The 27,776-nt window shown below is 38.5% G+C and overlaps 2 protein-coding genes and 1 non-coding gene across 4 annotated transcripts; 1 reads left to right on the top strand and 2 right to left on the bottom strand.

Annotated features, from left to right (window-relative positions):
• Window positions 1-192: 192 nt before the first annotated feature.
• On the top strand, window positions 193-27,750 carry LOC120630069. 2 transcript variants are annotated; one of them, XM_039899207.1, is made up of 16 exons: window positions 193-260; window positions 1,014-1,259; window positions 2,278-2,406; window positions 2,987-3,106; window positions 3,579-3,705; window positions 21,901-22,027; window positions 22,720-22,788; window positions 22,874-22,957; window positions 23,324-23,451; window positions 23,526-23,603; window positions 23,687-24,071; window positions 24,969-25,182; window positions 25,727-25,793; window positions 26,062-26,117; window positions 26,249-26,413; window positions 27,508-27,750. In XM_039899207.1, the coding sequence occupies exons 2-16, from the start codon at window positions 1,191-1,193 to the stop codon at window positions 27,688-27,690; spliced, it is 2,001 nt and encodes a 666-aa protein (XP_039755141.1). In that variant the 5' UTR covers window positions 193-260; window positions 1,014-1,190; the 3' UTR covers window positions 27,691-27,750. The 2 variants fall into 2 exon arrangements, with proteins under 2 accessions (XP_039755141.1, XP_039755140.1); XM_039899206.1 differs by lacking the exon at window positions 193-260 and having other exon boundaries at window positions 960-1,259.
• Window positions 5,658-17,030, bottom strand: LOC120630070 (collagen alpha-2(I) chain-like). The gene is made up of 7 exons (XM_039899208.1): window positions 16,868-17,030; window positions 13,507-13,648; window positions 9,935-10,111; window positions 8,188-8,278; window positions 7,554-7,623; window positions 6,543-7,472; window positions 5,658-5,795 (listed from the first exon to the last, which is right to left on the bottom strand). The coding sequence occupies exons 1-7, from the start codon at window positions 16,875-16,877 to the stop codon at window positions 5,680-5,682; spliced, it is 1,536 nt and encodes a 511-aa protein (XP_039755142.1). The 5' UTR covers window positions 16,878-17,030; the 3' UTR covers window positions 5,658-5,679.
• Trnag-gcc lies at window positions 20,213-20,283 on the bottom strand. Its single transcript has one exon. It is a non-coding gene; the product is annotated as a tRNA-Gly (tRNA).
• Window positions 27,751-27,776: the final 26 nt, after the last annotated feature.

The following is a 27,776-nucleotide window of genomic DNA, read 5'->3' as shown; positions in this document are numbered from 1 at the left end:
TTACACAATTAAGATATTACAGGGACTAGACTGTAAAGCAATAATTACATTGGGTACCAGAAAGTTTATGAACTGACTGCATCAGCATCTTACGAAACAACTAAAGCTGTTTTGACGTTTATGCATTTATTACGTCACTTCTATAATCTCTGGCGGTGTTAAAAAAACTTTAAAAAACTAATTATCTAAAGCGGGATACTTTCCAAATTGTCAGTCGTTTACTTAGCTCCACGATATAACAGTTAAATTTACGGTCTAGTGTAATATTCTCACGCTGATTGTGAAAGCGTACCCATAATATATAACCTCATAAATAAGATTTGGTTGTGGATAATAAACCTCCTGAATTCCGCCTTCAGTACCGATTTATCCCAGTTTCCACTGGCGTTCGCGCGCGCCACGCGTTTAGTCATTATTTCTTTATCAACATAACCTACTACTATTAAATCTGTATAATCCAAATATTTGGTCGAAACGATGAAAATTTCTGAAAATCAAAACAGTGAAAAAATATTGATCAAAAATAAAGTGCATTTGTTCAAGAGAGAGGTTTAGAGTAAACTTACAGATCAATGATAGGTAATGTATCGAATGATGCAAGAATAACTATACAATCGTTGTTTATGTGATAGTAATATATAGTGTAAGCGGGAATGTGTAACGTATGTGGGAAGTCCAGTTATTCCGCTCATTTTGCACCATCAAACATCAGCTTTATTAATACTCCACTGCTGAGCCATGTAAGAATAATATAAAGCCGAAACCAACACGCTGTTTCAGTGCAGGCTTGCGGGTAAGGTAACAATGATTATCAGGTGTTTGTTACAATGATCAGGATAACTACAGAACGGAAGAAAGCTAAAGATCAAATCAAGACTAAACCTACTCTTTGGGGGTAACATTTCTTAACTAGTGAAATAAGCTGCAATTCAGCTTATTTCACTTGTTGATGAACAAGAATACCCTTTTCGTATTTTCATAGATATTTTTAAATCAAAATTATCTATTTTAAGTGAAAATGAAGAAGAAAGTGTAACCAAAAACGTGATATAACGATATTCTGATAGAAGCATTTACAATTTTAGTGCGTGGTACAATTTGGTTAAGTGACAATGTGTAGGTGACGAAGGCAAAACTTCTCAAAAGTTAGACAACATTATCGGGTGGTAGCTGCTGGAACATCCCACACGATGTCTCGTCGGGAGACGCGTATCGAACGCGCTGACTATCCCCCACCTCCGCCAAGTAAATGTGCTAAGGTAATTTTCTTAATCTTTTTATGACAATAGTAGGTGAACAACAAAACTCTTGAGAACTGCTGCGCCCCTAGTACCCAAAGTAGTTTTGAGTACCAAAAAATGACAACTAATTTCATTCTTCTTCTTTTAAAGCTTAAGTTTTTTAACGTGACAACGTCTTATAAATTCGATGGAGCCGTATGCGGCGTTACCTCGCTCTGAGGCGTTCCATTCAAGACTTGAAGTGCAAGCGATAGCGCGGAACGAGCGACCAAGAAGCACAGTCGGCCGCCGCGTTCGACATCTGTCTCTCTCCTACTTGAGTGAGCGATGCGTCCGCGTGGACAGCTTCTATACAATAATACATTTACATGTTTCCGGCAAGGATGAAGTGCAGTGAAAACTGAATGTGGTGTCAATTGTTTATAGCAACGATAATATCTATCAAACAAATAAAATTAAAATTTTCTTTTGAAAAATGCAACCATTTCATCAGTATTTTCTTACGACGTTGTCACGTTCAACTATCGTCAGTGAGCCGACTTTACAGACAACCAATTTTTTTATATTAATAATAGCCCACCAAGCCGATGGCCCACCTGATGGTAAGTGGAAAACCATCGCTTATAAACAGAGCAACACTTTGCAGGCCATGCAAGGGCCACGTCCTGCAACGTGCCCCGTCTACGTGAGGCCTACGTGCCTGTAAGCCGTATGTGCCTGTAATTCACACCCACGCTCTTCGGACCGGAACACAGTATCGCCCGAAAGGCTGCCCAGTAGCAGAAATAAGCATGGTGGTAGTAGTTTCCCAGGCGAGATCTGCCACAAATATCTCTACTACTACTAAGTAGTAGCCTTAGAGTTGATAAACTGGTGCTACCCATCCTCTGATTCCAGCATTGAGAACACGTTTATGGGTTGGGCCTCTTTATTACTTGTGATAATAATCATAAAAGTCCTCCAACCAGCGTGGAGCTGTATTTCCCTGAGTGCAGTTCTGTACTAAGAGAATGATGATGACGAGGTATCGCCGCAGGTGCTGTACTACACGTGGAAGCTGTGCTCCGTGGTGTTCTCGCACTTCGTGATGATCAGCCTGGTGGTGGCCTACTGCATCCTTGGCGCCGTCACCTTCGAGCGGCTGGAGGCGCAGCACGAGAGAGAGGTGACTGCTCGCCTCCGCTCCCGTTCGTGCACGCAGGACAGGCTCGCAGATCTGGCGAGGGCACTGCCGCTGCTACTCCTATGTATAGCAAACATAATGTTCCGCTAAGAATCGCCTACAACACGCCCTCACCATTTCTCCTACCTCACTACCTCTTACTCTTAATCTGTTATCGCCTGTGCAACTCTTAGCAACTCTTTTGCTATTGTCTTCCCGCGTGAAGAGGTGTTAGATAGCCATTTTACTGTCAGTGAGGCAAAATTTTAACTGAGTACTAAAATTAAATTAGAGACACAGAATTTGGTCTAAGAATTCACAATTATTAAATCATCCCATAATTTTAAATAAATGTAAAATTATTTACTTATACATTTTAGTGACCAGATTTAGGCATTACTATTTCCAATTATTCTAATGAATCTGATTGACTTACAGGCTTCCGGAAACTATATTAATTTCATCAAGATATGATAAAGATCTACGATAAACGAGCGATCACACGCTGCATATATGTAGTAGTCATATGAACTTGCGATTCCTAGGTAGTAGAAAGAACATTCTATGACATTGTTTATTGTAGGTGAAGATGAACATATCGCAAATCCGCGGCAACACAACGCACAGCATCTGGGCGATGACCAAAAAGGTTTCCTACCTCAACCAGCCCAACTGGACCGCTGAAGTCGTCGATATGCTGAAGGTAATCCATCTTCTCTGTAGATCACCCAATTTACAGCATTACAGCAGGGTGATCCCAACTAATAATATGGATGCGAAATTGTGTTCGCTTTTTTGTTTGTCCTTTCCTAACTAAATAACACCCTAACTAAGTACTAACCTTTTAACTTTAGTTTTAGCATAGAGTTAGTTGAATTGACGGATAGTAGTTTTTGTCGCGGGAAAATGTACGGTTCCCACGGGATTTATAAAAAAACCGTAAGAAACGCAGACGAAGAACGCGGGCACTAGCTAGTAGATTGATTATGATAATGACTTAGAGCAGGCCGATATTGTGTAAGTGTTCGTCAGTTGCTATCTGGCGGCAACCTGTCAATTTACGCAATTTGTATACCTTTAGGATACCTGGTTGGCGGTTTAACGTTAAGAAAAATACGGCGGTTAGGAACTCTTGTTCTTCAAGTTAAACGAATACGGTTTCAAACATTTTGCAGGATTTCGAAAACGCGATCCTGCTGGAGATGAAGGTCCGCGGCTGGGACGGCAACGAGAGCACGGAGCACATCCAGTGGACCTTCACTGGCGCGCTGTTCTACTCCATCATCGTCATCACCACCATCGGTACGTACAAACATTTCGCTAAGTATGGTTTGCCACCCGGAGTTATATAGTTGGTGGTATCAAACCCCGTGCCTCGGAGAGCACGTTAAGCCGTCGGTCCCTTTTGTTATCACTAACTTGTGACAGTAGTTGTTAAAGCCCAACAACACGCATTGTAGCAGTGTCTTGGTTTTGTGCCCAGCAGTGGGCCGTTATTAGGCTGCGGATGATGATGATGATGATGAACTGTAAATGTCCCTTCAAATTTTAACTGATTTCGGTTTAATTCAATTTTATATTGATCTTAAGAAGAAAGTAAGCACTAGATAAATCGACTTTAGTTTAGTAGTAGGTCCTTTGATCTCTGTAATAGATTGGTACATGAAACATGACAGATAGTGTTGTGTTTCTTAAATCAATTGATTTTATAAATAGCTGCCCGTTTTCTGTCTTTTTTCTTATTGTGTTTCAAAAATCCTGTGAGAACCGTGTGTTTTAAAATAATAAAAAGTATCTTATGTTAATCCTAACTTGTTATTGTAACTTAATCCAAAAATAAAGTTTATTGCTTGCTTAGATAAGGCGTAAACGCAGGACAAACAAAAAACAAACAAACACAGTTTCGCATTTATAATATGAGTAGCGATAGGACAGTGACTTTTGCTGACAAAAATGTTTGGTTTGAGTAATTCGGGCGTATTGCAATACATTATACCGGAGTCGGCGCCGGCACGCGCGACCGTTGGCTACTCGCCAAACCGTATCTAGGTATGACTGAGTTTTTATTCGCTTCTGTTATTTGGGCCACTGTTTATAATAATCTTATAAAACAGCCCAGAGGTAAGGACTTTGGCTTCACTTTCGGGATGCTGAGTTCGAATCCTAACCTACCTTTCATCAATCGATTTTCACTAGACAATTCATATCACCAAACTTGTCTATGGTATGTAGTATTTTGTGTTTGTATAATAGTATTTTACATTTTTCGTATAGATTTAAGATTATTAAAAAAACATTTATTTTTTCATCTGTCAAGTGTCAGTTTGCGAGTCTCATAAACTTTATGATCCGTCGAATCGGTGTCGTAAATTTAGAGTTCGTGAAACGTTTTTTTTTACAAGGAATCACTTAAATCACTAGGCATCCGATTAAGGCGACTCCTAGGTTTAGTGAAAACGGCATAACTTTTCTAAGTTTTGTTTTTATTTTTATTTATTTACTCGAAAAATACAAAAAAAAAGTTTTATATTTAAAAGGTGTTAAACATAAACTCTTAAGAGTTTTACCGTTACACTTTGCACCGTCGACAATCAAGTTGAAGTAATCATAATACCACTTGCTTCAACGGGGATGGAAAACGTCGTGAAGAAACCTGCATGCCTGAGAGCTCTCCAAAATGTTCTCACAGGCGCGTGGAGTCCATCAATGCGTGCTAGGCTAGTCCGTGGTAGACTGCGGGTTAAACCCTTCTCACTGTAAATTCATTTCGAGGGTGCACAACAATAAGCAATACTTCTAAAGTTCTACCACCCAGCGTCTTACCCGTAAGTGTGAATATTTTGGCCAAACATTGCCTATTGGATTATAATAGCAATATTTATGATCTGGGGTTTTGGTTGAAGTTGCTATGAACTTGCATCAGGTTTGTGGATTCCTAAGACTGAAGTTTTAAGAAGAAGACAATAATTTTCACTTAAAATATATATTCTTTTAACGGACTTTAAAAAAAAGGACCAGGTTCTCTTCATTCTTTTTTTTTGTATCAGTATACTTTTCAAGTGGTTCATAGTTATCAGGTCAAGATCTATTGGAGGGATCTTGGAGAAATTGGGAAAAGACAACACTCTCTTTAGTTTAACTCTAGAATAGGTTAAGAACGAATAAGAAAATAATTATCTTTACGTATTTATTGGTAATTTTAACTTAAAATATCTATTTCTAATTTTTATTGGTATGGTAACATATTCTTATAATATTGGTACATATATACAATTATTAAACTTTATTACACTTATGAGATTGTGATGTACAAACAAATTGAGTTCTATTTGTCTTTTTAGAGAGCTTCTCACCCGTTGCTTTGTTTTGATTGTTCTTGCGATGTGCACAGCCTGCAACCGGACGATGCTGATTTTAAGTGAAATATAGCGCAGAGGTAAGGTTAGCTAAATAATAGTACGAATGATTACTATTTGTAATTGTAATGGATTAGCAGTTTACAGCTAGGCGCGTACGTTGGTTTATTTTATTTATTTGTTTAATAGAACAAGGACTTTCGAAAGAATTGAAGTCTGCACGTTTCTGCTTAGTATAGTTTTGCATTATAAAGTCGTAATAAAAAAAAATGTAAATCTACTGAAATTCAGCAAGTAATCTTTCTATCGTCATCGTGTCTTCTATCAATTATTTTGTCAAGGATTTTTTGTGCTTGTTTCACTATAGATTATAGTTTATAGATTGAAACATCGTAGGTAGTCTTCGGGTTGAGGATGCCATCCTGTCGCATTAATAGAGTAAAAGCTTACCACACGTTCTCATGATATCCCCATCGATAGTACTTTGAATGGCCGCTGAGGCAGTACCTGATACTTATTCAGTTAAGTGTTACTTAAGCTTAAAATACGTATTAACATTGTTATATACATCTTATTACACATTTATTAACATGCATACAATTATACACACAGCACAGGCGGTCTGGGAGCGGTTTCCAGTCAACACGGAGCGCTCTCGATCCACCAAAACATTGATAATATCCAAATAACTACGAACATCTCGCGCGTGCAAACAGGAGCGCACATTTGTGGATTATGTTAATAAATTAGTTAATTAGTCATCACAGCACACAACTTATTTACCGAAGAAGTTCCTCGGCCCGATCCGCCCGGTCGGGCCCCCAGGTCCGACCAGAACTCCTCGACCTCGCGATTGGCGATTGAAATCTGGACCTATAATACCGGTAGGACCACCCGGACCGACTAGGCGTGGTCCAATTATACCAGTAGGTCCACTTGGACCAACTAGCACGGGTCGATTGAATCCGGAACCATAGAAAAACGGTCGGTTGAAAGCTGGGCCGATGATTCCTGTTGGACCACCAGGGCCGACTAGTACTCCTCTTTGCGCTGACTCGCTCTGCCGTATATCGCCAGGCCGTTCGAGTGGTCTTACTAGTAGATTATCGTTACGGTCGTCATTTGCTGGTCCAATTATACCTGTAGGGCCACCGGGTCCCACAAGAACAGGTCTTTCAGGACCTACTACTCCGGTGGGTCCACTAGGTCCAACAAGTATTTGTTTATCATGGCCTCTCTCGCCCCTGGAACCTCCGGGTCCGACAAGGTAAGGTTTATCATAGTCCGGACCTATCACTCCAGTTGGACCTCCAGGCCCAACAAGTACTGGTCGCCCAGAATTTCCCACTTCATTGTGACCGCCGGGTCCTATTACTCCAGTAGGTCCACCAGGTCCAACCAGCACTGGTTTCCTCTGTGGTCCAATTACACCTGTTGGTCCACCGGGCCCGACTAGCACTGGTTTCCTCTGGGGTCCAATTATACCTGTTGGTCCTCCAGGTCCAACTAGCACTGGTTTTCTTTCGGGGCCATTTATGCCGGTTGGACCTCCAGGACCTGTTAGCAATCCAGATTGACTTTGGAAGCTACCATGTCCGTAACCTGGACTGATGACGGCGTTGTTGTCATAGTTAGTTGATGAAAATGGTCCAGCATTGCTAGATTGACCCGGAAACAACATGGGTCGTTCGTCATCTACTTCATTGAAGAATTCTGAAAGCGAACGAATATAATTATTATATTTAATCAAGATGCAAGCATATGAAAGAGATTGTTTAATAACTGTAACAGTACCTGACTGAAGTCCATTTTGTTTGCCAGGATCATTGTAGCAACATAAATACTGGTTAGCATCGCAGGCTTTCTGAAAGTAGCAAAATTACAAAAAAAAATAAACCTATTGCTGTTTTTTAAAACTGGACGAAAGTCTACTGTCAACCAAATGATTGCAGAAGCTCTTTCCTATTTCTTCATAGAATATGTACTCATCAAATTAAAATGCACTGGCACTGTCACTTTAAAAAAACATCAAATCGGTTATGATTGAGTAGCTTCGGTCCCGGTCACCGTAATTAACAACTCATAATCATCGGAGAACCGATGGACGCTGTGGTCCCAAAGTTTTGGAATGTCGACCTGGTACCGGTAAAGGCAGCGTTAGTAGACCACGAGGACGACGGATGACATCAAGCGCTCTGCAGGGAGCCGCTGGACCCAAGTCCCACAAAACGTGGGACTTTAGTTGACATGATGATCATTAAGATTAATCATTAGGAGTAATACGAGGTAGAGGACGTAACGTAAGCTGACAATGATGCTGATGATGATGTTTATGATATGAGAATACAAAGAAGAGCTGAAATGCACGAGAAAAAACTAAGAGGAAAATAGTAACAAGTTAAGAAATATTATGAATATTTCAACTCACCGCGTAGTCGGTTCGCACTTCACAATCCGGCGTAGAAGCACACTTGCAATACTGAAGCGAGTCTAGCGTGCCGTCTTGGTACTTTTCATTTCTGAAAAACATAATTTAAATATAATATAAATAAATAAACTAGGTGAATTTAGAGTAATCTTATGTCTAATTCACTAGAATTGCAGATAATATTCAATATTTTTTAACCACCTTAAAAAGAAGGAGGAGGTTCTCTCTTCGACTTAGTTTTATCTTATATTTCTTTTGCGACTACTCCGAACCGATTTTGATAATTTTTTTTGTCTAGTATGTTATAAAATCTCAGAGGTGAGGTCGCATTTTAATAAGGAAAAGAAAATCTATTCGAGGGATCTCTGAGAAATCGAGGGAACTCTGAATATATTTTAGGAACACCTAAAGCGATTTGAGTATTTTTTAAAGTAACTTCAGCATTTGCTTTGGACCATTTGGTCAACTAATGGCAACCGGAACTATACAAAGTAAGTTTGCACGGGTTGCAATATAATTATGGTATATGGTTAGTAAGAAATTTAGGGTGCTGGGAAAACTCCCCAGGTTCAAGAAAAGAAACATTTTATAAAAGGTTATGAGCAGTTGACATTTGGCTGTTAAAACTAAGATTGTTACAAATCTAGCCACTAAAAAGAGTGAAAAAAAAAATGTTGGCCTATAGAAACGATTTTGTTATATTATAACTAAAAAGTAAGATTAAATATTTTCTACATTTTTAAGTCGGTGCCAAGTAAAATGTAGGAAATTACTGCTCATTGCTACAATAAATAATCAATAAATAAATAAATATACTACGACGACACGCACATCGCCACCTACTACCAAAGTAAGCCGTAGCTTGTGTTGTGGTAGGTACTAAGATAGCTGATGAATATTTTATGAATACATAAATACTAATAATATACAGATAAACACTCAGATACTGATAAACATTTTTCCATTTGTGGAAATCGAACCCACGGCCTTGGACTCACAAAGTAGGTTTCGGCGTAGGGCGTGCTTATAGAATAGAATAATTTTTATTGCTTTAACTGTGTAGATTTTTAGGTGTTGTAAGTGGGAATAGTTCCAACAGTTTGCCACTTTCTGATGTGCAATTTTCTTACATATTTTGAGTTTATTTTACAAATTACTCAAAGTCAAAGTCAAAAATATCTTTATTCAAGTAGCCCCTATGGGCTACCAATCTAAGGGCTATCTACGCATCAAAAGTGCCACCCACCTATGTGGGTGGCACTTTTGATGATAGCGATAACCACATTCGTAAACTTAAAACTAAAGCTACGAGGGTTCCAAACGCGTCCTGGTCTAAGAAGAAGCCCACAACAAACTTAGCCGTTTCTTTTCTTTTGTTATCACCATCTCACTATGTCATTTAAAATTATTAGAAGAGCAACCTGGTTAGAGCAATAATTTACACCCAAGCTTTTTTATCGATTACGTAGTCCTTTATACTATAATAGGACTTTTCTACTATTATCTTAACACTTAAAATTTTAAACTTTAGACACTAACTAAGAACTGTCACAAAAATATTCGTTAATATTATAATACGACATACTTATTGCCCAATTCTTAACTAGGTTGCTGGAGTAGTTAGAGGCCTTAGGTTGGCACTCTTAAGGAAGATTTATATGCATTCCCTGCTAAGTATTTCTCTGTATATAGGCAATGGTATCTCATCTACTATCAGTTGGGTTTATAAAAAAATTATACTACATACGTGTGTCCGCCGTTGTTGGGAGCTGGTCGCCCATTAATGCGGATGTCCGGGTCATCCCGGACGCGCTCTACGCGCACGGGGTAGCGTCCGTTTCCGGGCGGTCGGTTGTAGAAGCCCTGGGTATCCGTGGGCTGCTGGAACGTGATCTCGTCTGCTTGGATATTTCCTCGGTTGTTTCTGGAAAAGTTTAAGTTCATTTTTAAGTGAAAACTGCTTCAGCTGCATTGAGCTATTTTCGTTTGGGTAAAAACTTATGCGTTCGCGTCACTGATTTCCTTAACATTCTCGTGACGTATTGCACCAGACTAGGCCTGTGTTCATATGTGCATTGTGCATATATTATATACACCCATCTTTATCATTATCACCGCATGGGCCCACTACAAGGCACGGGCCTCCTCTCAGAATGAGAAGTACTCTGTGGGTCCACATTGCTGGCAAAGCGCGGGTTGGTAGAATTCACATGCCTTTGATAATGTTTTATGAGCAACTCTCAGGCATGCAGGATTCATCAGGATGTTTAACTTCGACGTCTAAGCGAGTGATATTTTAATTGCTTAAAGGAAATCTTTGTTAGGAAAAAATCTTTGTTAGGAAGAGCGTTTCTATAAAAATAGTGCAATCTACATTAACAGCGTTAAGATTTCGTTCCGGAGATATTCCAACAAAAAAAAAATGCCTACCACATTGGAAAAAATTCAAGTCCTAATTACCCCACATGTGGGGTAATTAAGTTTACTATGTAGTTATTTAAATATATATATTATAATATTATATTATATTATTTTAATATAGTAGGTTTAATAAGCTTTTTAGCGTTTCCTCTTAAATCAGAATCAAAACGAATATATAAATTAGTTAGAACATATTTTCGATTAGGAGAATAAATATCTGTAAAAAACAAACAGCGCGACATAGTTACATTATGTGATTTAGCTCTTTAAGTAAAGAGAAAAAAAAATAGTGCAATCGTTTTGCATGAGAGAATGCAGCAGGCCACCGCAATAATGTACTTTAAATTTTATAATATTATACTTATTCTTTAGCACGTGTAGTAAAAGTATTAGTAACCCGCGGTGTGTGTCGACGTTTACGCAAGACTTAGATCAATCGGCTGCACTCCACGGGCCGGTTGCTAACTGTTAATATTTGTAACGATTGCTAATTATTGGCTAATTCGATTGCCGCATTTCCGCATTCAGACGCGACTGCTTGGTAACTAAAATGTGGTACAATAGCAAGGTTTGGGTCATGAGTATCTATCTATAAGAAAAATTCTAATTTTGTTCAGCTCGTAATTTGTTTGTCAATTGGTTAGAAAGAAGAAATAGTGCCAAAATTTAAACAAAGCTTTCCTGGGAAATGAAGTAGCCTATGTAATATGTATCTACGGAGAGTTCATCACTCAATGAGTAGGGGTTAAGGCTTTAGTCCACCACGCTGGCCCAGTGCGGATTGATGGAATCCACATACCTTTGAAAACACTATGTAGAACTCTCAGGCATGCAGGTTTCCTCACGATGTTTTCCTGCACTTCCTTCTACGTACAAAAAAAATTAGAGGTGTGTGCTGTGATCCGAACTCGGCCCCCCGAAAGTGATGTCGAGCTCCTACCCACTGCGCTTTTACTAAATTTAATTAAAATATTTTCTAGGCCAATATTGATAGATACGTAATAACAGCATACTAACATCGCCGGTGTTACTTGCGCAAGTCCACTCGACTGAAACTGTTTCGGAAATCGGAATTCCCTGACGATTTATCTATTTAATAAAATCTGACAATGACAAACATAAAAGCGTGATTACCTATAGGTTACGAACGCGGCCTCCCTTCGGCGGAACCGAATTCGATCCCCGGTACGCACTTCTCCCGTATCCGAGTTTTGTGTAAGTACGTAATATATAAAGTAATATCTCTTGCTGAAAACATCTTATAGAAACAATTTTCGCAAAGGCGCGTGTCTCACACTTGGCTAGCGAGGTAGACTACGGCCTAATCCCTTCTTCTAAAAGAAGAACCGTGCCCTGTAGTGCGCCGGTAAAGGATTGAGACATTGGTTAGGTCAAAATGAGAATGGAACATTTAAGACATGAAGTAAAAGCTAATTGGTATCCTAGATTCACGTTATATATATTTTTCCAAACGTTAACCATTGGGGGTTGAAAGCTTGGTTGTAACCAAGACATTACAATAACAATACATTACATAGATGATAATTCGCTACGTCAATCGTTTGTGAGAAAAAGTCTTTTCACATCGATTTTTTTTTTGCACTACAAGTTAGCCCTCGACTGCAATCTGCCCTGATGGTGAGTGATGATGCAGTCTAAGATTTTAGCGAGATAACATGTTTAGGAAGTATTGCAGTTATATTAAACCCATACTCCTAATCGGTTTCAACGCGACATCGTACCGGAACGCTAAACGCTTAGTAGTACGTTTGTCGGTAGGGCGGTAGCTAGCCACGGCCAAAGCCTCCCACCAGACTAAATTAATAAATAGAGCCTTTTTAAGCATGGGCTATTGCAGTGTAGATTGCCTCGAAACCTTGACAGCAACACAATCGGCGGATGGCTATGAAACCGCACTGAAGCCCGTCACCGCAATGAAATGTAGCCCAAAGAGTTGCGGTGGGGTAATTACGGTATCTATTGTAATAAGACAATAACTAGGTGTGTGAGATATTCCCGCTGCCTCCGCGAAGTCGGCCAAGGCGCCGAAATCTGCCCGAGCGGAACGAGGTTTTGCGTGCAAATGCGAGTGGCACCTGACCTGCCTGGTGGGTTCCTTCACGTGATTAATTGTTGTGACCTCACACTATTATTAAGCGAAGCTCCTTATTTACAAGTATTTAATTAGTAAATAGCAGCGATAGCCCTTTGGGTAGGACTTTGACTTCAATTTCGGAGGGCCGAGTTCGAATCCCAGCATGCATATCTAACTTTTTTAAGTTATGTGCGTTTTAGGCAATTTTAAATATCACTTGCTTCAATGGTAAAGGAAAACATCGTGAGCATACCTGAGAGTTCCCTAAGATGTTCTCAAAGGTGTGTCTAATCCACCAATTCGCACTGGGCCGAAGACTGAGTGTTAAATCGTAGTTTGAGCCCCGGACCATTTTGGAATTTATTATTTCCGCATTTTCTGGTTTGGTCTGGTGGGATGCTGAACTAGTGACCACCACCGACAATGACGTGCTGATAAGCGATTAAGCGTGCGTGGGAACCGATTAGGGGTATAGATTAATTATATCATCCTACCATACTAGACTGCATCATCGCTTACCACCAACTGAAACGGCAATTAAGGCCTAACAAAATAATAGAAGGTATATTATGTTGTCTCGCTGTTGTTGAATCGTAAAGTAAAGTTCATGAAGTAACAGCATACCTCATTCATATTCTTAAACCTGTTGTTCGTTGATGTTATTGCATGACGAAGGAAATTTCATTTCAAGGAATTATTGGTAAGTTTCATTTATTTGTTTGCGGTAGGATAACTCCTAAACTGACGGTACCCGGTGCGTTCTGTATATACTTTAACCGTGGGTAAAAAGAATACTTTCTTACCTTTTGCTATTCCCCTGGTCATCCACGAAGCCCACCTTGGTGTCGATCCGCACGCTCTCCGCACCCTCCGCGTCCGGCCAACGCCAACGCTCGCCAGCGCTGGACGTCAGCGCCATCAACAGCAACGCACATTGTAATGAGCCTGTGAAACAAACATAACACATACACGTTGAGATTTTTTAACGGAATAATAATAATATGGAGTAAAAGCGGACAGGCTATATGTCCCGGAAATATTTAGTTATTATTGGATGGGTTTATCGTTTTGAAATAATTCACAGACCATTTTTATCTCCATCAATGTAATAAATGTGACAGTGACAAGCAACACCTTCTGCAATTATAAAGTTCTTCTTCTTTCCTCTTTCTTGTATTTATTTATTACGTATCAAGCTTTTGAGTTTCGGAAAATTCTGTTTCGATTGAGATATTTTTTTGGATTGGTGGTATCAATGAAGGCTGTATAACATCACGCTACGACACTAAATATCTTTTTTGAGAGATTCCGATGCGTGCGATGCGTGAACAGTAAACGTTACGCCAAACGACGGATATATGTAGTAAGCATATCGGAATTGTTTCTATAAGTCCGCGACAACATACGACTACTTTTCGAAGTTGACTCATTCGCGGAGGAAGTCGCTCGGGGGGTCCGCTAGTCAAATAATAAATCATTTAGAAATGTGGAAGAATTCAACCCTATGCTCAGAAAAGGGCGATTGATAATAGTTTTTAAGTAAGTTCATCATATCAATCTGCTGCAGCAATTTCTATATTCTTGACAAAACCTTAGATATGATTCCCTTACAATGGAGGTACTCGGTGACATCAGAGCATTGTCTCGGTAATAACAAACATTATGCTATAATTAGTTATACCTAGTTGTTATAGTTGTAACTTGAACGGCCATCGCATCTATTGTATGTTTTGCAGATGACTAATGCTGCATTTCTTATATCCCTAAGAAAAACCTTAGTCACTGTATTTTTTATTTACACTGTAACCCAATGGTCATTTACTATGACCCCGATTAGGCCCGTTTTGACGGGACTTCCATCGGTTTTGTATAATTCTAAGGTTACTTTATACCATTGGAAATGGGAAAACAGAAAAATACCGAGATCAATTTTTCAGTTTTCTGAGATAAATACCAAAAATTATATTTTAAACTTAAATACATGTCGATGAACTGAGACGTTACAAAACGCGTGGTGTGCCAAGGACGCCCACATGTGAGTAGTGACGTAGAAGGGCGTTGTATTTTATGATCTTAAAGTGTCTTAAGGTATCGAGTCGAAGGTCGAACTGTCTCATGCCTGCTTTCGATAATTAGATACCTCTTAAATTAATTTTATAATCTTTAAAAAACAAATCAAACACAAGTCAAACGAGAGATCAAGCAAATTTGCCTAACATCTTACGTACCTACTATGAATTTTTGATTCATTTCATTATTTCTTCATTTTAAAAATGAACAATAAAATAAAATGTTCATTTATATGAACTAACCGGTATTTATGGTATAACAAAGTACGAAATTACAAATTTCTCTGGATTTGACAGACATGCACTGCAAAATGTGCATCCATGCAAAATGTACTCAATATGCTTTGTTAGCAGTCCTAAAAATGGAGTTTATCAACAACTCGACACGTATATATTCATATAATATTATTGGAATAATGAAATATTCCCTCAAAATTAATTTCAAACATATATACGAAATTTTATAATTGTAGATTTCTGTGATGTATTTCTCCAAAAGCATGGGACCTTAAACTTGTAGATTAAAATCGGTTCAATAGTTTCAAGACTCCACTTACGAGTATGTGGAACTTTAATCGTCTTTAAAATTGAGCGCCATTTTCTATGTGGTACATTTTAATGTTTATCAATACCGAAGACTCTGATTTTCTCTATAAGTATTTTTGGTTGAAGTCACTTAAATATTACGAATCAAAAATAAGCTTATACGAATCTCTACATTACTTAATAAAATATAAATCTATATAATATGCAAGCATGTGTTAAAAAAAACGATAGTAATTATTTTATTTCATTTACCTTTTGTTTATCTACTCTAGTTCTAGTAGAAGTATTTACAAACGAGTCATTCTACATAAACGTAATAAAGTGTACGTGGAAAATAAAATTATACTCGAGTGGGCGGGCGGATTACACAACACGTTATGTGTAAAACTAAAGACATTTAGTTAAATAAGCCTTGGTAGCGAATATTATTGTCAAAACAAATCCCATCTTTGGCTTTATGTGTCAAGGTGCGGTTATTAATACCTTCTTATTTAATAAGGATGTCAAGGCAGTTTCCTTAAAGTATTGAATTGGAAGATGGTATTAAATCATGATTTAAAAAAAGTTAAGGAAAACAAAGTTTATGGTGTGACATGAGTACCAAGGGTCAGAAAGGTTATTGTTATTTTTCAGGGTTGGGTGAATGAAAGGTTGCCTTATTAAGGGATTTATTTATACTGAGATGAATAGCGAAAATATACTCTATGAATTATCTCCTTTCCTGAAATTTAGGTTTGCCTGTAATAAAAATTATTTGATTGACGTTATTTCCAGATGGGTCATTAGAAATTAGAATTAGAAATTTCATCTTTTGTCTATTAATCCTGACTTTCCTATATATACCTACAAATCTCTTTGCCGTATCAAACCGAATTGTGTTTTGTTTTTTACGCCTATTAGATTCGTTAAGAAAAACACAATTACAGAGAAATAGCATTGCTCAGATAATGATATGTGTATTTTTATCGACTTTAACAATGAAATTTATATAAAATATTTAAGAAACAAAATTTACAGCTGCAACTAAAAATTAAACGGGTTTTAATATAAGCCGCACAAATTCAAACGTTTAAGAATGTTCTCATAGTTCACAAGTTCTTTTTAGGAAAGGTTTTCCAACCGCTTCTTGAATATTTTGAGTGACGGGGCCTGACCTTTGTCAGCAGGGAGGGAATTATAGAGTCAGACCCAATTAACCGTAAAAGAGTTAAGGACTATAGTATTTTGTTCAACTGAATTTTTTTAGGTCTAAAGAGACGTCAACAAATTAAAAACACTACTCGTCTTGCGCTCTGTCTGTCTATCAATATAATTATGTGATCGGAACGTTCAACGGATACACAAATTGAAATGTGGTTGCTTGTATTACGTACGTATTGCTTCTGGAGTTTTGACAGGTTCTGACAATAATAATTAAGTTAGTTATGTTACATCTACAAAAGTTTCAAAAACTGTAAATATTTTTACTTTCTTTGTAAATTCTAATAAGTATATTACTTAATACACGTGGAAAATCAAATTGATGTAAGAAAATGAAAACAAAACGTACCGATAATCATAATGTCAACACAGTCGTGAATTCATAACATCTAATAACACAAAACCGAATGGCAAGTATTGGAGTGTGCGCGTACGCCGGCCACTGCGTTATGTAACTAAGTGCGCGTTGCGGGCTCACTATTTCACTGTTTCAGCGGTTGCGGCTTGCAGGCAGCGTGCTACAAGCGGACTGGTAAAGGTCCATCGGTTGGGCAAGCTTTTGACTTATTGTTCCAGTTCTACGCGGACTAAAAAGCAATAGCTATGTCTCAAAGATAGAGGAACAAAAGTTGCCGACATAACTGAGACATTGTTACCGACATGAAAACGCAGGGTTGGTAGACACCAACTAGAATTAATGAATAAAAGAATAATTCGACATTTCTTTTAGATCTGCGAAGCGGTGATAGCCTAATCGTGTCGGTGGGTCATTCAACCTCCCTTTCTGGGGAACAAGTTCGATGTTCAACATGAACCTTTAACTTTCTGGATTTATGTACGTTTAAAGAAATTAGTTATCAAGTTAAAATTTGGATACTCTAAAAATACATATATCTAGTCGTCAATTCTATACAATTTAGATGTGATGATGATGAAAAAAATACACTTTGTTCACAACGAGAAAGTAAAAATAATCTCACGACCAAAAAGCACCTTTCGCAGTGATCTCAGTGGTCTATAATCGCATGTACTTCTAAAACGCCCAGAAGCCTTAGGAGACTTTCATTGGTGATTGAATTTTTAAACTGTACTATATTAACATAGGTAATAGTTACTTGATCCTTGTGGGCTTTTTCGCAGCAAACGGCTTGTTTGTGACTATTGTAGCCTTATTCTAATGCTAGCGAGTATGTATAACTGTGGTGACCCACCGGCCACCACCCTACATAATGCAGTGGTGCACCTACAATAACATGCCAAATGAACACTTTTGGTCATATAAATAAATAAATAAATAAATATAATACGACAATACACACATCGCCACCTAGCCCCAAAGTAAGCGTAGCTTGTGTTATGGGTACTAAGATGACTGATGAATATTTTTATGAATTATATATACATAAATACTTAGAAAATACATATAAACACCCAGACACTGAAAAACACTTAATGCTCATCACACAAACATTTTCCAGTTGTGGGAATCGAACCCACATATATAGAATAACATATACTTACACTAAGGCCAAAGTTTACTTGTTACATCTTAAAATTTCGTAGTTTCAATGTGCATTTTGCAAAACTGTTACAATATCAGCAGTAATTTCGTTTTAGTGAACGGTACAATTTTGTATCGGTCCGGGCTGGGGCAGACCTGAAGGCCATCTTGCATCAAATGGAGCTAATTGAACTGGGGAAGCCCTAAGGTCTCTCCGACTGCAAGTGACCCAAATTCTGCAACTCGAGCTTCACTTAACCACAAATAAACTTAAAAACTACTACGACTTACATAACCATTTTTTATTAATTTGTTTTGGCTGGTTAAATGATAAGTTTAACTGTTGGATTGTGGTTAGAGGCGTCCCTTTGCGGATGCACTTCATTATCGTCTTCATTATCTAATATTATTTTATTTTATTTATTAGCTTTTCAAAGGAAAAAACAGTACGTTTACACAGAAAAGTAATGCCGTATTTGTATATCACACAAACCAATGAAGTTTCCAAAAAATATTATAAATGTGGAATGTGCGTTTGTTTGTATGTCCTTCCTTCAGGCCGTAACGAAGCAACCAAAACCAAATAAACACTGACGAAGAGCGCGATCAACTACTCAGGTAGTCAGGCTATAAACCAACAGCCTGATAGGTCACCATGCTTTTCACTTTGGTATTTCACTTTAGTATTCTATAAGTTATTATATATATATAAAACAGAAAGTGTGTGGGTATGTTCCGTATAGGCTCTGAAACGGCTAGACCGATTTCAATGAAACTTTCAGGGAATCTCCAGATTGACCTGGCGAGTAATCCTGTCAAGTTTGGTGACGATCGGAGCACTCCTATTTTTGAATTGAACTGTCAAACTGTCAAATACAGCTTTTATTTACTATGATGATATTGTATTGTTGGGTGTACATGGGTGTAGATAATGATCTTCACCCGCTCGAGAAGAGAATTGAAAAGAATTAATACGGAGAGAAATAAATTATTTAATATATTATAAGACTTAAATTAAAAATTTAATGATGTAAATTTATTGTTTAAATAAAATAAAGCAAAATCTAGCCCGGCTAAGCGGGCTGGGTTCGCTAGTAAGTTATATTTCGGAGAGTGTGTATATACAATATTCAGTAAAGACAACAAGAGGGACAAGTCGCGGTGGTTTTAGGTTGGGGTGTACCGCAGTTCAAAGTCACACATAACCCCCGTCCGGCCCAAGGGTAGCCATAAATAAAGATTTATCGTAAATACGTAAGCCCTATCTCTATTATCTTTGTAGAGGCTGATCATGAAGTTCTTCATTTGAAACACAACCTAGAATCCATTCTATAATAATTATATTATGAATGTCCCAATTTTGTTTAAACCATAATTTCGCATGTAATTGAGTTGTATGTATCGACATTGAAATTTGGGTTTTTTGTATGATGAAGCCAATTAATACCCAATACATTGGAAGAAGTCGACCTCGTCGGTATCCGTTTCAAATAATAAAGGTACCTGCCTCGGACGGAAATCGTAATTGATTGATTTTAATCGCATTTTTTTAATATTTTTGTTATAATATCGTGTAATCTCAGAGTAAACAGTGTTTGTAAGCGGGCTTAGTATGTTAAATTAGGAAACACGCTTAGAATAGCTGTTTATTAATAGTTCAACATGTTACCAATAAGGTTTAGAAGTTATTTTGTTATTTAAGATCAACTAACCACTATAGTTTACATTAAAGACGACTTGTAGTAGTGTTTACTGTTATTAATGTATTTATAATATGTTAAAGTATATATTAGTTTAATTTTTTAATATTTATTAGATAATGTATTGTTCTATTTATGTAATTTAGATCAAGTATTAGTATATAGGTATTACTATGTATTTTTTTTTAATATGCACAACCTGCAGTCTGTTTTCCTTATCCTAAGGTTGCCTGGAAGAGATCGCTACTAAGCGATAAGGCCACCTTTTGTATACTGCTTCTCTCTGTGGTTTTTTAATTCTACTTCTGTGATTTTTGTGTGCAAATAAAGCGTATAAATAAAAATAAAAAATTGTACATTCAGATCTGTTTAATATGATGGACAAAAGTTTTATATTTGTAAATATGAAAAATTTACTTTTAATAAAATAATGTACGTCATATTTCTATGTATAAAATAAAAATACATAAAACAAAAAAAGGTAAAATGAAATTGCATCGGCCGGGAATCGAACCCGGGCCGCCCGCGTGGCAGGCGAGCATTCTACCACTGAACCACCGATGCTGATATATACAAGGTCGAAATTATAGCACGTTATCGTAACTGTGTTCGTGCAGTGACGTCAGCTGCGCTCATGCAGCCATTGTGAATACTTGCTCTATTGAAATCGAAAGGGAACAAGTTTTCTTTTTAATTACAACATGCATATATGTAGTTGACCCTGTTCTTAAGTTAGTTCGCGTTGCGTATTTTAAAACTCAAACTAGTTGTACATAATAATATTATAATCATTGGATATTTATTTAAGATAATTTAATTAATTATTTAATTGTGTTCTAAATTTTGTAATTATGAGCATTTCGGTGTGGCCTGGATACATAAGTTGATTGAGATGGTTATAATTCTTAATCAGTAATAAGATGTGTGTACTTTAGACTTTTCAATTCCTCTTTTACCTTATCTCCGTGCTTATGAGAGAAGGTACACTAAGCCAACTGTCGCAGTCGTTATCCCTACCAACTGGTAATAAAAGTGATCTAAGATTTGTTTGTGGGTTTGTTTTTGTTTTTGTTCACGAACCCGCAATGAGATGGGTCTAAGTTCTGTGTATTAATATAATCTTCGCACGTTTCTTTAAGATCATTTTATTATAGGATAAAGGTTTATAATATAACCTATTAAGGTTAATATAACTGCCATACTCCTAACATCAGCCCGCTACAGTTTTCTTAGTTTTTAAGGCTTAAGATTATAGTCTTCAGCTCGAATTAGTCTTGAATTCTTAGTTAGACTCAAACTTCAGAGTTAAAAGACTATTAGTTATGTGGCATTAAAATGGCTACTCTTTTCAAAATACCTTAAACGACTGAGTCTCTTTCATAATTTGAACTAGTCAACTTAACTTTGAATCTTAGCCTACTTAATCTTTATTTATCATTCTCGGCCCACTACAGGGTACGGGCCACCTCTTAGTATATGAGAAGTTATATTACTGGGTTTAGGGCGTAGTCCACCACGCTGGCATGCTTCACACGCCTTTGTATACACACACGAATACGGACACGTAGGGATTCTTATGATGATTATTTTAAGCGCTCATAATTCCGTATCAATATCATGTATTTCAATATTGGATAGAAGCAGGCGGTACTTTGCGGAAATGATAAATTAAGCTTATTTGCTTATCGTAGACTATAGCAAATTAAGCTTAATTTTCATAATATATCATGTATTTCAGTGATCATTGTCTTTATCGTTGTTCAAGTATAAATTTGTGAAGAATACATAGGCATGCAGGTTTCCTCAAGATGTTTCCCTTCACCGTTAAATCAAGTTATATTTAATCACTCCAAACGCCCATATGGCAGTGCCCAGGGGGCAGAACTGCGACTTTACTTTCGGGGGGCCGGGGTTCTAAATTTTTTAATAATTAAAATATCACTTGCATAAACTGTAAACGAAAAAATCGTGAGGAAACCTGCATTCCTGAAAGTTCTCCATGATGTTCTCAAAACGTGTGTGGAGTCCACCAATACGCACTGGGCCAGCGTGGTGGACTACGGCCTTAACCCCTTCTCATTATGGGATGGTAATGGGTTGATATGATATTGATGATGATGAAACGCGCATAACTCCGAACTCATGTTTCAGCTATCCTCATTGTGTTTACTTCACCCACAGGGTATGGCCACATCGCCCCAAAGACCCAGACCGGTAAGGTGGTGACCATTTTCTACGCCATCCTGGGTATCCCTCTCATGCTGCTGTGCCTCTCCAACATCGGTGACGTCATGGCGTCGTCTTTTCGGTCTGTACACTTACTAATACTATGTCGATACTTTATTAAATGATATGATGAATATTTTCATTTTGAGTTGTACCTATACATTAAACTGTGGCTAAGAATAATAGACACCACCACTCTTATTTCCGTGAATGTTGTGCGGGTCAAAATTCAAAAATTTTCAAGTAGGTCTAGTTTAAAAGATCTTTTAAGACGTCAAGTCAGGCTGTTTCTACCACCGGTTCGGAAGGTATATTCTGCCGAGAAGAGTCGGCAAAAATTTAGCAGATTAATAGTTAAACAATCGTTAGAATTTTTCTGACTTGTGAGAGATGAGAGCGGAGTGGCCTGCTTCCAAGCAGCCTTGTCGTTAAGGAATTCATCAATGGTATAGTAACTACGATTGTTTAAATGTGTTTTAATATATTGTTTAAACTTAGGTAAAGGTAGATCTAATATTACCTACGGTTACATGTTATAAAACATCCCCATAAGTCTCTCCAGTATGCCATATTTATGTTTATTGATCTGGAAAGTTAGTTTTCTGATATCAAATGCTGATAATAATATAATATTATTGCAACGTCATGCAATTTTGCTAAATAAAATCGATAGGAGCTTTAAATCACTACTGCAATCACGCACTACATATTATAGTGTATATTTATACACATTGTGGTGTGTGTAATTTGATTTTGTGTATTTTAATTTTCCAGGTTCCTGTACTGGCGTGTTTGTTGCTACGTGTGCACGCGCCCGCCCAAACAGAGCCGTCGGCATATTAGGTCTCTTATTTGTACCTACCTACGATAGAGTTGCATTATTATTATTTAAATAGGTACTTAATATTATTGAAACTATGTGTTACAGGAGAATGAATCGCGCAGGCAGCACGATGGGCTCGACTCGTCGCCGGCGACCGCTTGAACGCTCGTTCTCTGATAATGATTTCAGGTATAGCAAAAGATGGACACATTGTATGCCCTGCGAAGTGTCGCTCTCTTAAAGGCGATGGTTTTCCACTTAGCATCAGGTGGGGCATCTGCTATTGAAACTAATGAATCACATGAGTTCAACACACAGTAATACGAGTAGCTCAAATAAGTCAGCTAGATATTACAGATTACCAAGGAGTAATTGAATTTGCCATGAATGACATGACATTACAACACAACACTATCCGTTGCCTTAGTTTATGAGGATTCACTTTTTCACACAGCTATCTGACTCTAGGGTCATTAGTTGATTCTTGTGGCGCCAACGTTAGTTTGGTAACATGGGAAGTGATGTATTTTTAATGCGATCGTCTGACGTGTCCAGGTACCGTGACAGCGGGTACAACAGCGCTAAGCCACGTCGCGGGCGCCCGGCTCCGCCCGGCCTGGCGTCCCCCGGGCCCTCCCGCACGCGCTCGCAGCCCCCGGCGCAGGCCCGATCCCATGCCCCAGGTATCAGCATAGAAGTATGTATTCATATAAACCGCACATAATGACAATAATATTAAACTTAGCATTTTTATTAGGTCCAAGAGAGTATGAAGAAGATCGATCTCCTATCAGACATGACAAGTACGAACGAGATCCCTACGAAGATGAAGATGGTATGATTATTGATTATATTGAAAATTATATTTCAATATCAGCACTTTGGAAACTGATCGGTTTAAATCTGTTTCCTTTTCAGATGAGTTTCCTAAAGTATCGTTACCATTAAAAGATTTACAAATGGCACTTAAAGATCTAGATAATTACCAACCCAAGGCATCCAAGCCAGATGTGCGGAGCAAATCTCTGCCTAGGCCTTCGAGAAATAAACCAGAATTTGGACCAAAACGAGATTTCGATGATTCAAGACACTTTGATATCGAAGATGATAGAGAAATGTATGAAATGCATGATTTATTTGACGTCGACTACGCAAACTATAGAGAGAGAAAAGCCTTAGAAGAGAGAGACAATAGACGGGGCGAAAGGGATGACTATAGATTTCGCGATCGCGGATACGATCCCGAAGATGAAGATTTTGAGTTTGATATTCCGAGAACTAGAAGATCTGGGAATGACAGGAGGTAGATACAATTTTGCGGTTACAAGTGTGTTTTCATTGTCATAAGCAAAGGAATGTAGAGGCGCAGCACAGTGAGTAGCCGTGACTGCATCGTCATCAGCCAACATGCATCCTTTAATGGATATAGACCCCTTTTAAGTAACGCAAACTATTTGGCGTTCTTTCATATCCAGTCACTTCGTTTCTGGGCGCCATCCTAGCCATCAGGAGTATAACCAGTATAAACTCTATATCTCGTTAGAAACGAATTGTTTATCCTGGGAGTCTCTTAGACAAAAACAGTTCCCTACAACAAGATACTTGTTCCCAGGCAAAAAAAGTATAATAGTCGTTAAAGGCAACGACTACATTATTAGACAACGGCCTTTGGATTGGACATTGGTTTTGAAAATGCTTAAATAACCTGTGTGTGTGTGTGTGTATATTTACCTAACGAAGTTTAGAAAGCTGGAAGGTTTGTAGCAGGGACTTTATTGTACAACCTGTAATTTATAATATACTGATTCGTTTGGTGTACGGAAATCATATATTGGAAATATCTCTTAAAAAGTTCAAAGTTTGTATTAAACGTAAGCTTATAGAAAAGTCTTATCATAGCATAAAGGATTACGTAAACGATACATAAAACTTGTATGTGAATTATTGCTTTAACCAGGTAGCTTCAGTTTGAAATGACAATGTGAGATGGTAATATCAAAAAGAACATCCGGCAATTTTTTTTGTGGATTACTTAGACCAGGGCATCTATGGAAACCCCCGAAGCTTTAGATTTAAGTTAACGAATGTAGCTACTGCTTTGTTCCTGCTTGTTTATGTGACGTACGCATCAAAGTGCACTCTTTGTTCCTATTTGAATAGAGAAATCTTTGACTTTGACTGTCACTATCGTAATTTATAGACATGACCGCGGTCGATCGGAGTATTACGAGCGGGACCTGGAAGAGAGCCCAGCGGAGCGGCGGCGCGGGCGCCGTGCGAAGAGCGCGGTGTATGAGAACGAGCGCCGCTACGAGGACATTGACGATGAGCGAGATCTAGAGCGCGGACGGCGGCGGCTGCGGCGCCTACACACCGTGGAAGAGCCGCCGCACGCCCGCCCACCCTACCGATACGTGAGAGTCATCCATGATCACACCTATCCATCATCATTAACCTGTGTCCAGTACTGGGCCAGTACTGGACACAGGTCTCCCATCAAAGTTAGAAGAGTTTTAAGCCGTAGTCCAACATACTGGACAGCAATGGATTGGTAGATCCCCACACATTCAAGAACATTATGGAGACCTCCGAGGCTTCTTCATCATGTTTACTCACTAAAACAAGTGTTATTAAATATTGTTTAGAAGTAGTGTAGTAGTTAGAAGTGTATTCTTTGGTCGCTCCCTTTTTCACGCAGTTAATTTCGCATGTTCAATATTTTGTGAAGCATTGGCGGTCGCATCTATCATGGTTTTGAAAGGTACCCTTTTTAAATAGATCCGACGTCAGAAACAGACGTCTTAAAAATAAGTATTATGGTTCAAACAAAACATTAGCAATATTTGAATAATACTATATATATAAAGTAATTCGAACAGTTTTCTTTGAGTTCAATTTTTAAAAAGTGTCTGGATTTGCAACGTCGATAGGTTGTAACAGAAGTGTTTGCTTTTGTAGACTCCCTCGCCAGAAAGAGATGACTGGAGCGACGAACCTCCGCCGATACGACGAGGCCGTTCTTCAGGTAAAGAGGCTCTCTCTAATCCTTTTCTAAGTCGTATTCAATAACCAAGCTATGCGTTTCCATACCAAAGCTGTAATTATTATATACCCTTTCTTTTTTATATATCGTAATTATTGTCATCGCTCAGTCTTTACAAAAAAAATTTAAATGTTTTGTAGTATATTTTAGAAGTTAAGTGATACCGCAAGAATTTGGTTGTACATTACTATAGTAAGAACTATTGTTAACCCAAGTTCGCAATAAGTTCTTTGAATTGAATATATTTCAGCTTGGGGTTCGCGTCAGTCTGATATCTATGCAATACAAGGCCCTGCGAAAGAGGAAGTAAGTGCCCACTCATTCATTAATATCATTTACTTATTCTAAGGCAAATTAAATCTAAGGAAAAATTCCTCCATGCCTGCCGTCTCCCTGGACCTTTTTGAATACTCAGTGTAGAACAACTTTTCGTCTAGATAAAGCCGGTGCCAATATGGCTGTGCGTGTTCCTGGTGGCGTCGTACATCGTGACGGGCACGTTCCTGTTCAAGCGCTGGGAGGGCTGGGCCTACCTGGACGCCGCGTACTTCTGCTTCATCACGCTCACCACCATCGGCTTCGGGGACTTTGTGCCTGCTCAGGTCAGTTCGTGTTATAATAATGACGGGTGTGTTCCTGCTACAGCACTGGGAAGATTGGCCTTCTTGAAAGCCTATTTTTGCTTCGTCAGCATCACGCTCACCAGTTTTACAACCACTAGGAAGCACGCCTGTTTACAAGTACCTTCCTAAGGTTGGACCTTGCTGGATGCCACTGGTGTTATGGGCACTAAGATAACTGATGAATAATTTTATTAATGACATACCTACTTAAATACTTATAATGTATAGTTAATACCCAGACACTGAAAAACATCATGTTCATCAATCCATTCCATCCATTGGTTTCATTCCATTCCAACATCATGACCAATAAACACCGCGCTGCAGACGGGTGATCGCAGTAGATGGTAGTAGTAGCACAGAGGAAGCTGCCGTTATATTCTCCTAGACGCCTCGTAGGACACCCGAGCCGAGGGAAGAGTAGATGATGTCAACTGTATCTGCCGCTACCACACGGCAAATTAAAATAACTAGTGGTCGCCCACTAGAGCATTCTATAACCGATACTGAACCAGAAACAGTATTTTTTTTTCATTCATGTCTGTCGGTCTGCCTGTCTTTATGAAGGCCTCGCATCACGCTATAACTACTGAATCAATTTAAATGATACTCTGCCCGATTTAAGTTCAGGATACGAGCTAGGACATAGGGACTTTTTATCCCGAAATTCAGCTTAGTTCCTTTGGGGGAGGAGATTAAAGTGTTTGACAATTTTACACAATAACTCCGTCAAATGTTAACAGATTTCAATTATTCTAGTAGCTAAGTGCTACTATCACTTTTGTTTTGCTCTCATTTCGTGTAGGTTTGATAAATATGATTGGAGATATAGGACCGAACTTCTCAGCAGACTGCAGTACACTCCTCACTCAAGGTTTACCGACATACATAAAATGTTGCCACATTTATGACGACTGTAGTGCTAAGTTTCAGCACTAAAAAATTATATTACGGAAAGTTGCGCGGGTGAAGCCGCTGGGCACATCTAGGGCAGCGAAATGATGTTCATAAAAAGGGGTACAGAGTGTTTTCTTCACGTATTATTCGAGATAGTATATTCTCATAACTTTCAGGGCCAGAGTGGCGAAGCAGCGGACGCGGTGCACTCTATCGCGCTGTGCTCGCTCTACCTGCTCTTCGGCATTGCGCTGCTTGCCATGTCCTTCAACCTGGTGCAGGAGGAGGTCCGCGCCAACGTGGCTGCCGTGGCCACGCGGCTCGGTATTATCAAGCCCAGGGACACCGCAGATGACTGATGGGGGTTAACTTACGACACTACAAGCGAACTGTACTCTTAGTATAAGTTTTGCTTTGAACTGGTGAAGTCGTTTTCGATTATCGA

Source organism: Pararge aegeria, chromosome 15 (assembly GCF_905163445.1).
Source record: "Pararge aegeria chromosome 15, ilParAegt1.1, whole genome shotgun sequence".
Lineage (NCBI taxonomy): Eukaryota > Metazoa > Arthropoda > Insecta > Lepidoptera > Nymphalidae > Pararge > Pararge aegeria.
Note: the sequence above shows the minus strand (reverse complement) of the source record. Positions and strands in the feature narration are given on the sequence as shown.